At 46.0% G+C, this 12,338-nt stretch overlaps 1 protein-coding gene across 3 annotated transcripts in view; it reads right to left on the bottom strand.

The window, feature by feature from the left end:
- The window catches only part of RAPGEF1 (Rap guanine nucleotide exchange factor 1), a 669,494-nt gene that overhangs the window by 205,179 nt on the left and 451,977 nt on the right, over positions 1-12,338 (bottom strand). For 2 of the 3 annotated variants that reach the window (XM_078646179.1, XM_078646180.1), the window contains exon 10: positions 11,151-11,353. In XM_078646179.1, coding sequence (XP_078502305.1) covers positions 11,151-11,353 — 203 coding nt within the window. Of the gene's footprint in view, positions 1-3,052; positions 3,209-11,150; positions 11,354-12,338 lie in introns of all 3 variants that reach the window. The other variant, XM_078646181.1, reaches the window with a different exon arrangement.

The raw sequence follows: 12,338 nt of genomic DNA, 5'->3' as shown, positions 1-12,338 counted from the left end.
AGTGCTTGGGTATTGGAACTGCGCCAATAATTTGCAGATTGGGAGGCTGCTCTTTTACCAGAGAGACGTCAAGTTAGACTCTGTCTGGAGGTGGAGAATTTCTTGACGTTTGGGAATTGGCTTTTTACGTGCATTAGAAACTACCAAAGAATCTAAGCGTAACTGCCCCGTGATGTAAGCTGGATCTGATGGTGCATATTTCCATATTTTTTGCCTACCCTGGGGGTGAGGATACGTGCTCCAACAGGATCATTAAAAATGTCATCCACATGTCTTAGCATGCCCTTGAGCATAGGAAGTGTGTGAGTGGCTCTTAGGGAACTGCTAAGTGTCTCGCAAAGGAAAGCTCATCATCCTGATCATCAGGTGTATATGGTGGTGGTGAGTCAGTAGGTGAAATTAACAATGGTTGTGACTCAGGGGAAGGAGGTGATGGAGGAGGAGGAGGAGGAGAATGGTTAGTACCCACATGTTTCCTCTTTAAAGGAATGTGGTAAGCTTCTTCATGTTCAGGTTTGCGTTTGAGTGGCAATTTGGTGACAATATGTCCAGTTTTTGGATGAATATACAGTTCCTTCTGTTTCGGGTCCGGTTTTGAGGGCGGAACATCGAAACAGTGCTCTTTTGATGGAATCGGCGCATTTGTTTGTTTCAGCGCGGGTGTTTTGGATGCCGAGGATTTCGGATCCGAAGACGTTTTTGGCGTAGGAGGAGGTGGGACTGAGCCGGATTTCGACTGACACTGAAGGTTTCGGCTCGTTGCCTAAACGTGGATGACTCAATTCGGAGCCGGAAGGCTTTGGGGTGTGTTTTTGGTGCCGGACCGGAAGGCTGGGTGTCGGAAACATGTTCTGGTGCTGACCACGGCCCAAAGGCAGGGGTGGGAAGAGAGCCTTTTTCTTCGGCTGAGTTGAACTTTGGGGCAAGGGAGGATCGGTACTCAAGATGCGCTGCCCTTGCGGGATGTCTTCGTCCCCATCTAAGCCAGATCCGGAGACGAAGATAGGCTCCTGTTCTTCCTCGGCTCCCATGGCATCGCCGGTCTCTTGTTCAGAATCTTCTCCAAAGAGGTCCGGAATGGAACCGGTGTGTTGACTATGCATGTCGCGAAAGCAAAGCCCAACAGTCGCAAAGTTTGTTTTTTGATCGGAAGACTTACACGCGTTGCAGTCCTGTTCGTTGTTCTTCAGAGATAAGGACAAGTTACACACTTCGTGTGAGTAGGTGCGTGGGAACTTCGCTTAGCACAGAGGACAGAATTTGAATGGAGTCCGTTCCATCGACTGCGAGGCGGACCGACACGGGTAGGCCCATCGACCTTCCATGAGCTACCCGATCGAAAGAGGGATTTTGTAGTAAATATGATACGCGGAGCATGGAAATACGCGATCGAAAACAATACCGTCGAGGGTAAGCAGATTGTGCACTGAGGGGATCCCGAGAAACGGTGTCGAAACGGAGTGCAGCAAATCCATGTCCTAACCTAATGGCGGAAAAAAACAATCTGACAATGGAGTCGATGCCCATGCGCACTATCATCCAAAGGAGGAGTCACCTACCTCGTGACTGGAAAGACTTCTGAGGAAAAAACTTGCAAAAATCCAGACCCAACACTAGATGGCAGGAGTATGCAAAGCAAGTGATCTATAGCTCACATGCCTCAAACATTATCTTTTTATATGGGGTAAACAATCTCGCTAATCAGAGAACAACTTTGCATGGGTGAAGGTAAACTTAGAAAACCTGCTATGGAAAAAAAATTCCAAATTCGCCAGTGCAAGGTGCCAGCCAAAATGACTCTACAGTACACTGCCTATGTTGTTGGGTTTAGGATTTGAACATACGCAAAGGTTTAGCAAGTGCAGTACATCTGCTACCTACCCTGGAGCAGAGATGTGGATTTCTCCTGGAATGATAGAGAAGCTTGAGAACGAAGCTTAGTGTTGGATTGGAGGGCATGCATAATCCTACGCCTGTCTCACCCTTCAATATTCGAATCGCTTCCTATTAAAGCAGCCGGAGTTGCTGTGGTGTGTGTGTGTGCTTGCGGACACGTGTGTGAATAAAGCAAGTGTGAACTGAGGACACAGCACATTGCCGCACAGTATGTGCAAGTGCGGCACAGTCCAAGCGAAGGACTTCCAGACTGGAAAAGCTTCTTGGCAGGGCTACAAACTGAGCCTTCAGTGAAAGACAGTCTCTGAAGACCAAGAAAGTTCCCTACACTTCTGGGGTGGGGGTAGTACTGCGTCTCCACTGCTGGATGTACATCTTGTCAGTCTGCTCACGTGCAACTGTTCATGAATTCCTGCGCGCACTGAGATCCACTCTAAAGGGAATCAAGACATTTCAAAACAAAGCCTTGCATGGTAAAAACGTGCCTGCGCTGGGAGGGTGTTTTAATGTTCACTGGTCTGTAATTGAATGTATTTGTCTGCCTACAGGTGCATTTGCACGATTGAGTGTTGATACATAGTATGTGTCCCTTTTAATTCCTACTTGTGCAAAACAGAAATATGACCGTGTGTACACTTAATGAATAATTTGATATACTAAACATTAGATGGTGGGTTTCCAAACCTAAAAACCGCATAGGTCACAGAGCTATGGCCAGCCCTAATTTGTGTGGAATAATCAGAATTTTGTCAAACTTACAACCGATATCTTTGCAGTGGACAGAAAAATATTATTACTTCTCAATAGAACTGTAGAGGATGCAATACCTTTCCCAACTTCACACATATTTTGTTAAGTTGTGCTTGAAAATCGTTTTGTAGCTGCACCGACCCCAGTCTCTGACCATTTGCTATTAGAGGCCCACCGCAAGCAGTGTCCACCTCACCCGAAGCCTGCCTCCCATGGGCATCTCAGGGGGTTTGGGAGGTGTGCAAGGACCAGCAGACTGAAGAGGTGCAGACTTAGAAGCCAGACAGAAGGGTGTCAAGGATGCGGAGACCCTACATCCTCAGCGTTGCTACAGTTATTCTTGACAAGCAATCAGAAAGGAAGCTGGACACAGAAGGCCAGAGGACAGCAAGCTGCAGAGACTCACCGAATGCATGGGCAAGGAGCCGTGCCGGCTGAGAAAGCAGTTAGAGAGCGAGACACTGATGCCCTGCGTGGCGCCAGGATCCTCACACGCCAAGGGCCCTTTAGTAGGCTGTAGGCAGTAGGAGACAGAGGAGAGGTGAGAGGCAGCATAGGAGCCCTGCTGGACAGAGGAGAGGAGAGGCAGGTGAGAAAGGCAGAGACCCCAGAACAGCTGTGAAGAAGAACAGTATGGCAGGAAAATCAAGGTGGACTCAGACGCTTCATTGTTCACGCGCTGTAAAAAGGTAAAAGAAACTTTTCACTTCAGTCCCAATATAATCACTACATGATCGCCCAAGGAGAATGAGTTCCAGGAATGCCTAAACCACATTTCACCAAACCCCCACAAAGGCACATGCCTGACAGGCAGCTCTTCTTAGCAGGAACACGGTTACTGCTCACAGCTCTGGCTGCCCCTTGGAAGCAGCGCTCAAAGTGCATTAAAAAAAGGGTGGGACTATGAGGGTGCATGCAATGGGGCGGGGTCAGTGAGCATAGGGGCAGGTTCAAAAGTATGGCTAAAAAACTAAATATTCTCTAACTACATACAAAAATACCTTCAGGTGCTTACACATAAAACAGCGCACATCTTAAATGACAAAGAAAAAAACGTACGTTAATCAGTGACAAATGCACTACATAGTAAGTTCTGAAACCTCTATTAGTTAATGCACTGCAGAGGTCTGTGTCTGTAACCAGCGAGCCACAGAATTACATTTTGGTTGGTGCAGTGGCAAACGGTGACCTGCATTTTTAGTGCTACTAGGTCCCAGCCTGTGATAGAAAGCACTGTGAATATGTAAGTCTTTATTTCAAACTTGCATTACACACACACTATAAGATAGAATTCTACAAAATACGTAAAAAGTTAAAATGATGCTTCTAAAATATAGATTTTAGTAAAACCCTGGCTCTACGCAAAAACATTTGTTTTTACCTAGCTGTCCCTTTGAAGGAATCACTTCACAGCTCAGCTGGTTGCTCCCTGCAATAGCACTCACAAAGAGACAATCTTTGTCATCACAAAGCTTCAAGAGATTCCATCAATTAAAGCCAGTACTGACTCTCAAGCACTCTTTACATTTGCAGAATAACCAGTTGCGCAGACCTGCATTTCTTTAAGGCAAACAGGCACCCTGGCAAGAAGGTTTGGATATTGTTTAGCTGCCTGCCCGCCTTCGGTTTCACAGGACTCCCTGAATGATACTTCTGCTTAAGCATTTTAATGATCAGAATTAACCATCCCGGGACGGTTATGTTTTTCAGAAAAAGTAGAGGAATGGTTTTTCACAAATCAACAAAGTATGAGCACTTCGCGCCTGACCGACCCCGTACTCTCCGACCACTGTGTAGAAGGCACTGCCCACAGCTGTATAGGACTGGAAGGCTGCTGCCCACAGTTCTGGCTGCCCTGAAGAAGGAACTACCCACAGCCCTATAGGATCAGAAGGTGGTTACTGCCCATGCCTCTGTATAGACTGAAGGTTACTGCCCAACGTTTTACTTGAACAAAGGTTAGTGCCATTGACTCTGTGCCTTCAGAAACCGCTAACTTGTGTGCTTCCTTTAAAATGTGAAGATAAATTGTAAGCCTCATTAGAAGGGTGTTGGTATTTGCATCTATATGAATTAAATGTACCCCCTCGTTTGGAGGTGCAGCATGTAGGAACTACAAAAAGGACAGGACATGATTTCCTTTGCCACGTCCCCTACAGATGCCTGTAGCCTTAAGTTGAACGAGAGGATAACAGTGCATCCCTGACAGGCACAGAGTTGAAATAAGGGAGAAACGGGTAAGGGTCGACTAGGCCCACTGCTATGGAGAATGTCCAAAAACAAGCAAAGCTGGGAAGCTTGAATAGGGGAGAAGTAAAATGTTATTTACCCTGTAAGCATCTATTCGTGGCCTGTAGTGCTTTAGATTCACATACTGTGCACACTCATGCTATCTAGTGATTGGTCCGGATGTGTGCAAGTTATTTTTCTTCAAAGAAGTCTTCTCGAGTCACGAGGTGCAGTGACTCCTCCTCTCTGTAGTAATGCGCATGAGCATCGACTCCATTGTTAGATTGTTTTCTGCACTTTGGATGAGATGGAGCAATGCGATACAGAAGAGAGAGAGAGAGAGAGAGAGAGATGACCATGCAGAAAAAGTAAGAATGATCACTGCAATAGCCAAAGGAACCTAGGGAGAAGGGTGGACGCATGTGAATCTACAGCACTACATGCCACAAGCTGATGCTTACAGGGTAAGGAATATTGTTTGTCCGAGGCATATGTGACTGTAGATACACAAGCTGTGCCCAGTTTGTAAAGCAGCCCTTCCATAAGTGGTGGCAGCCTGTGGGTGTTGCGGTAGACTGAAGAAAGCATAGAGAGTACAGCCTGGCCAACATTGGTTTATTTGCGTCTTAGTACATCCACACAGTAGAGCTTGGTGAAAGTATGTGGTGTAGACCAGGTAGCAGCTTTGTAGATGTCAGCTATGGGAATGTTCCCCAACAAGGCCATAGAGCCCCCCTTGTTACATGATGATGGGCTTTTGGGTAAATAGGCAAATCCCTCTTTGCTTTTGCATAAAATGTCTGGATACACTTGACTGTCCACCTGGGTATGCCTGAGAGACCGCCCTTTAATGGGTTTCGAAAAGGCTACAAAGAGCTGTTGAGTTTTGTGAAAGAGTTTTGTTTTATCTGCATAGTACATTGGTGATCACTTAATGTCTAAGGAACGTAGTGCCTGTCCTGCAATGGAGTCAGGCTGGGGAAAGCAAACTAGGAGTTGTATAGACTGGTTAAGGGGGACCACCTAAGGGAGGAATTTAGGGTTAGTGCGAAGGACAACCCTATCCATGTGAACCTGAAAGAAAGGATCTTCCAAAGCTAAACCCTGGAGCCACCGACACGTCTGCGTGAGAATATTGCAATAAGAAATGCCACCTTCCGGGAGAGGAATTGAAGAGGGCAGGAATCGAGGTGTTCAGAGGGTGGACCCATAAGTCTAGGGAGAAAGATATTGAGATTCCACCCAGTGGCCGGAGGGACTTGTGGAGGAACGATCCTTTTGAGATCCTCCATAAAAGCTATGATCACAGGAATCCTCAAGAGGGACATGTGTTGTCTGTTTTGGAGACAGGCAGCCACAGCAGCTAAGTGGAGCAGGATGGAGGAGAACGCTAGTCCACAGGTCTGTAGGAGATAGCAGACAATGTCCTGGACACTAGCTGCTAAGGGATCAACATATTTCAATAGGCAGTATTGGGCAAATCATTTCCATCTGTCAGCACAGCAGGTGAGTAGCAGGCTTGTGTGATTCCTTAAGGATTTCATGCTGACCTGCGAAAGGACCCATGAAGGATAGGCATCGGGAGGGCACCCATATCCTTTGCGGTCTTAGTTTCTTTTTTAAAATCTTTTTTTAGCATCCCATCAAATGGGGCCAAAGAGGCGCTCCTTATCAAAGGGAAGGTTTAGGAGTTGCTGTTGGACATCTGGCTTAAAGACAGAGACACGGAGCCAAATGTTTCAGCGAATGAGCCTGCTGGAATTGATGCAGCAACAAGGGCACATCTTATTGTGGTGTTTGAGATAAACTTCCTTTCCAAGAGTAGCTTATACCTTCTCATGAGGTAGTCCTCTGGGAGACGCTGGAGGAGCTCCTCCATCTTGTCCCATTAGGAACGCTCGTCTTGGGAACGCAGGCCGACGGAGTTAGTGATTCGCAGCGACCAGTTTGCCAGCTGCATCAATACGCTTGCTTTCCTGATCTGGCAGGGTCGTATCACAGATACCCTGTGCATTAGCTCTTTTATGGGCAGTATGCATCACCAGTAAGTTGGGAGGAAGTTTACCCCTGATGTAGAGTGGGTCGGAAAAGGGGAACCTATATTTTTTTGTCTACTCTAGGGGTGACTGCATGAGCATTAACCGGCTCTCCGAATATATCTGAGAGCGGTCTAAGCATGCTCTTCAGCATTAGTAGGTATTGCATGTAACGCTGGGCGGAGGATAGAGTTTCCAGCAGAAATTCTCAACGGCATCGGCCACCCTATCATGGGTCTCATGGTAGGAGATACTGTCATCTGGTGGGACGGTCCCCATCATAAGAATCCCAGGGGTCACCCTGTGGGGGCATGCCTGGTGGATCTCCTGTGCCGTGACCCCCAACATCAGAGTGTGGTGATAGACGGCCGAGGCACTGAGAGAGGATGGATAGCCTTGCTGTGCCGCTTTCACTGCTTGGGCTGTGGTAAAGAGCTTCCTTGAAGCTGAGCAGCCTCTTCAATGTCTGAATGGTGGATGCCGGTGGCTGGGCGAGGATTTGACCGGTATCAGGATGGATCATGATGTGCCGCTTGTGGGCATCAAGTTAGTCCTGCAGCTTTTGGAGGACTGATTCAAAGAAGTTGACGGTTAATGTTGGTCTCGGCACCAGCACTGATTTAGCCTTAAAGGCCGAAGGCTTCAGAACCTAAGGGTGTTTCAGGGCAGAGTATGTCATCTTCAAGATCTTCTTCGATCCCAAGGCTGGGTGTGGTGTCCGAAGTAGGTTTTTGGTGCTGACCAAGGCAAGATGCCAGTGGCGACCTGGATGTCTGTCTCAGTATTGAGAGCGGCTGTCTGGCCCTTGGGTGTAGGGGCCACTTGGAGGAAGTGGTGTTGGGGTAGCAGGGAAGAAGGAAACATGCAACCTATTAAGTGGACAGTGGGTCTTTGATCTACAGGACAGAACCGGACCTTGGGTAAGGCAAGTAAATGTCATCCTTGGTTGCTGCCGACTCTGGATGATGTTCCCGTTCGGAGTCCTGGGTGCTGAAGAGGTCTGGGGTGTCGTCTCTGCATCTGCATGACATTTTGAGGCGACTACCCTGGAGGTCTCGAAGAGTCTTCTTCGGGTAGAAAAGGCGGCAGATATCACAGCTGGCCTCATCGTGCTTGGCCAAGAGGTTGTAACCTGATGGAAATCGGCCAGGGGTATTTGGAGCAACACCGAGGACAACGGCGTGAATTCCATCACAAGCGCGGCATGTGGTCAAGGGGAAAACATACATAGGGGGCCTGGAAGCACAACTTGGAAGAAGTGCAAGAGGCAATCTGCGGGTATGAGGGGGCGAGTCGAGTACACACCACAGGTACTGGAGAGAGAGGAGAAGCTTGTGATGCTGGAAGCCTTGAGGGAGCGGTGGAGGTGAACTGTCTCTGTGTGCTGGATGCACCTTTATGGAACTGTGTGCACTGCCTACTATAGAACTCACAGAGGCAATGCTCCCTTTCAAGACATTTATAACCTACAATTAAGGTGCGTGTTTTTCACTTATTTACAACTACTATCACCACCACCTAAAAAATATTTTAGAAAGTTTTGGAAAACCAAGCAAAAATAAACATTTAACAGGCCCTGCACCTTTGTAGCAGCAATTCCAAGTAAGAGCAGGTGTAACCATCACCTTCAAAACCGCAGACTGGTCTAATGAGCATCCACCTGTATTAGTGATTCACAGAACCTTACAATGTAGGTATTCGCTCTTGCAAGTTCCTCCTGACGGGATCTTGGAAATCTAACCAACAGTTCCCGTATATAGATAGACCACCTACCCATTATCTGAAGAGGGAAGTTTTAAATTACGAATAGGAATTAACCCTCGTTATATGTTTAACGGGATAAAAGAGGCTATGATGGATCGTGAAGGAAATTGCACCTGCAGTTTAGATACGAGGTGCGATAGTTTACAGTTACTGTTAGATTGTCTTAAGGCCCTTGATACACGGAAACATTTTTTACGACCAGTATTTATAAAATATGGTATAAAGAACCGTGCACAGGCAGCAGGATTGTTAACGGAGATGATCTATTTAGAAACTGCAAGTGCACTGGGGACATTTATGTTGGAGGTTAAAAAAGTTTTAATGTATATCAAATCGGGATTTTATTAAATTCATTTTAGGATAACAGGATATATTAGAAAAGGAAATAAATATTTACTATGGTATTGTATTTTTTTTATTGTGCATACATTGTTATAATATTGTATTATGGAAAGAAGGAACTGTTTCCTTTATTTTTATGTTCGAGGACCAATGATCTAAATAAACATTACCTTGAACTGAACTTCTGCCGGGGAGGCAAATCTATCGGCAGCACCAAGGCACCGGTCAGATGCTTAGTACAGATCAACAAGAAGGTTCTTAAATATCTCCTGTCTATCCCGCCTAGACAAAGCTGTCCCACCAAACTGGAAGACCAAGCAAGAATGAATCTTTTCAAAGGCTATCAAGAGGCTGGAAACACTGGTCACAGTATGCATGTGACACCAACATCAACACCCCACACATCTGGCTTGTATGGTAGGGTGGACACAAGGCAGTCATTACTTAAACAGCTTTTATGGCATATCTTTTGAGGTCTGACAAAGGTAACATTTAGCTTCATGCCCTAAATGCAAAGTATTAGTTATGGTAAAAACAGAAGTAGCAGAAACTGCCTGAGGCTGGAGTGAGATTTACAGTTTCTGAAAGAAGAGCTTCAGTTCTGAAAGTAGAAATGCAGAAGCAGGATGTGCCCTAGGCCACCATGAAGACAAACCGCAAAGGACACATTTAGACAAGTCATTTTCAGCTTCTCTTGGAGGCCTTCAGGCGATGAAAACTAGTATCTCTGCACTGCAGGCAGCTTCTGGCAGAGGTTACCTCACAAAATGTGAAAGGCTGGCCGGAGGGAATGCCTGCCAAAAGCTGTGCTCGGCTGTGCTGTGTCTAGACCTTGGGTGGGGAGATGTGCATAACATGGGGCTGTGCAAGCATAGTGCATAACAGGCTCTCTGCACAGAGTTTAGACTGCTGGGGGAAGAAGCAAAACACCTTCACTCTCAAAGTGCATCACCACAGAGACCGTAAAGCGCTAATGCACACGTCTAAATGCGTGCACACACAAAGACGAAGAACAGAGTGGTTTGAAACTCTAGTCAGATACATCAATAATGTTGGTGTTTGAGGAATCTTCTCCCCTTGACTTTAAAACATTATGGGCAGTAGATCTTGGCCAACTACCCTCTCCCCAATCTGAAACATGAAATCTGAGAATAACATTTGATACTCATCCCTTGAACCTCAAATAAGGGCCATTTCTGCAACTTGTTTTGCATCGCTTAGATCTTTAAAAAAGACACTGAATCTACTGGGGTTGTCTACTGACATGTCGACAACCCCATCTTGCAGGAGACAAGCCTGCAGAGGAAAATCAAAGACACCAATGACTGGGGCCCTGTTGCACACTTGCTAGGGAGGAACTGTCGGTGATCGTCCCATCAGGGCTGCTGGAACTACACAGGCTGCCATGTCTTCGTTTGGGAGGAGGGGGTAGGGCTTACAATCTCTTGTTAAAAGGTGGAAACTCTTTCAGGGTTTGCAGACTGCCACCTAGAAATAAATCCGCTGCTCTTACCTAAAGCCTAGGGAAGACATAAAAGCTGCCACCAGCCACACCTGATCCTCCCAAAATCTGCTTTTACCATCACTGGACATCCAATTGTTCCTGAACCATTTACCTTTGCAGTTAGGCATCGGGCATGCGCATGAGCATGAAAGATAACCTTGTGTATCGCATTTTGTTGAAATGCTTCAACATGTGGGACAATGTCTAAATTCACTCATAGGGGTTTAATACGCTTTTTTGGAAAACACAAGCCTGGCAAGACACAAAACTGTCTCTGCGCCAGACCTTAAGACCAAAAACGGCATATTCATCTTTGAGTCTTGCTCAGGCTGCCTCTGCCTACAAAACTAATCTGCTAGATCACCAATATCCACTGCACCAGGGCTGGTTTTTAACCATATACTTGTATGTGAACAGCAGAGTCTACACATGCATATTCACTGTTAAAGTTCATACATGGAAAGAAGTTGGCATAGCAAAATAGTCTGCAAAACTTCCACTAAATCTGTAAGTCTAGATGTGACTGTCAATGCATAACCTGAGTGCATGCATGTATGGACCTCAACCCTCTTCAACGACACCAAGCCCCGAAGAGCCGTGTTCCCCTTCCCCTAGTGAAAGACACTTACCAGCTGCCTCTGCTTGGGTGGTAGGGCTGGTGGAGGGACGAGCTCGTGGCCAGAGTCAATGCTGCTGAAGGAGTCGTTGAAGCCATACACCTCCATCAAGTGCTTGTTCTTCTGCTGGTACACATGCTCGTTCTGAGGCGTCCGGTAGAACATAGATGGCTGAGGCTCGGAGTAGTCTTCCAACAGCTGCATGTAGGCCAACACTGAAGAGAGAAGGAACACATTAACAGCCCGTACACAAACACACCACTCATATCAGCGCAGGCATCAAAGAGAGTGAGTGGCCCTTTTAGACCTCAGCAGGGCCAGTAGAAGGGAAGGAATGGCTCTCAGCCCATCTATTGTCTGACTCCTGCTACCTGAACTCTAGAAGGCGTTGGCACTGCATAGGACAATAAGGCTTCTAGTTTTGAAAAGGCAAAGCCCATAACACTGTCTTTTTGTTGTAGGAAGCTAGCTCTGTATATACTATACCAAAGTGAAGTATAATGTGCAGAGTGCAGTGGAACCCCAAAGGTAGGCAGTGTTAAAAGTAGATAGCACCTTAGTCTCTATTTGTGGTAGTGTGGTCGAGCGGTGAGGCTGTATCGGAGGACAGTGTTAAGCATCTGTTGTACACACTCACTCAGCAAATGATTTCAGACACTCGAAGACTGAACTTCAGACCAATTGTTTTTGTATAAAATATTCTTTAAGTTATTTTATGGTCTAGAACCAAGAAAGCATGGCACAGGTAAGTGATAAACATTTTGCAGTAAATATACAGTTTGAAATGTAAATGTACTTTGATTTGATCACAATAGTGTTACTGATAATGCAATACTTTTCAGAATACAGTACATATACTCTGTATAGGATTTTTAGTATAATATCATGTAAGTTACTTTTCAGATTACTTTTCTTACACAGTGCAGTATCCCTGGATACTGCAGTGGGAATTTGCCTGTAAACAGGTAAGTAAAAGCGTTTTGGTCATTTAGTTACAGTTTTAAAGGATTTCTTAGATTTTCCAACTCCACACTTAGGAACTTTTTATAGAAAAACAGTCAATGGTATCCTATGGAGGAAAGGAAAATGCTACTTACCAGTATGCATCTGTTCTTCGCATGTAGAGCTGCAGATCGACACACTTTATCATAGATCACCATCTGGTGTTGGGCCCGGATGTCTGCACTTGTTTTTGTATTG

The sequence above is a fragment of the Lissotriton helveticus genome, chromosome 5_1 (genome assembly GCF_964261635.1).
Source record: "Lissotriton helveticus chromosome 5_1, aLisHel1.1, whole genome shotgun sequence".
In the NCBI taxonomy this organism is placed as follows: domain Eukaryota; kingdom Metazoa; phylum Chordata; class Amphibia; order Caudata; family Salamandridae; genus Lissotriton; species Lissotriton helveticus.
This window is presented reverse-complemented; position numbering and strand designations above follow the sequence as displayed.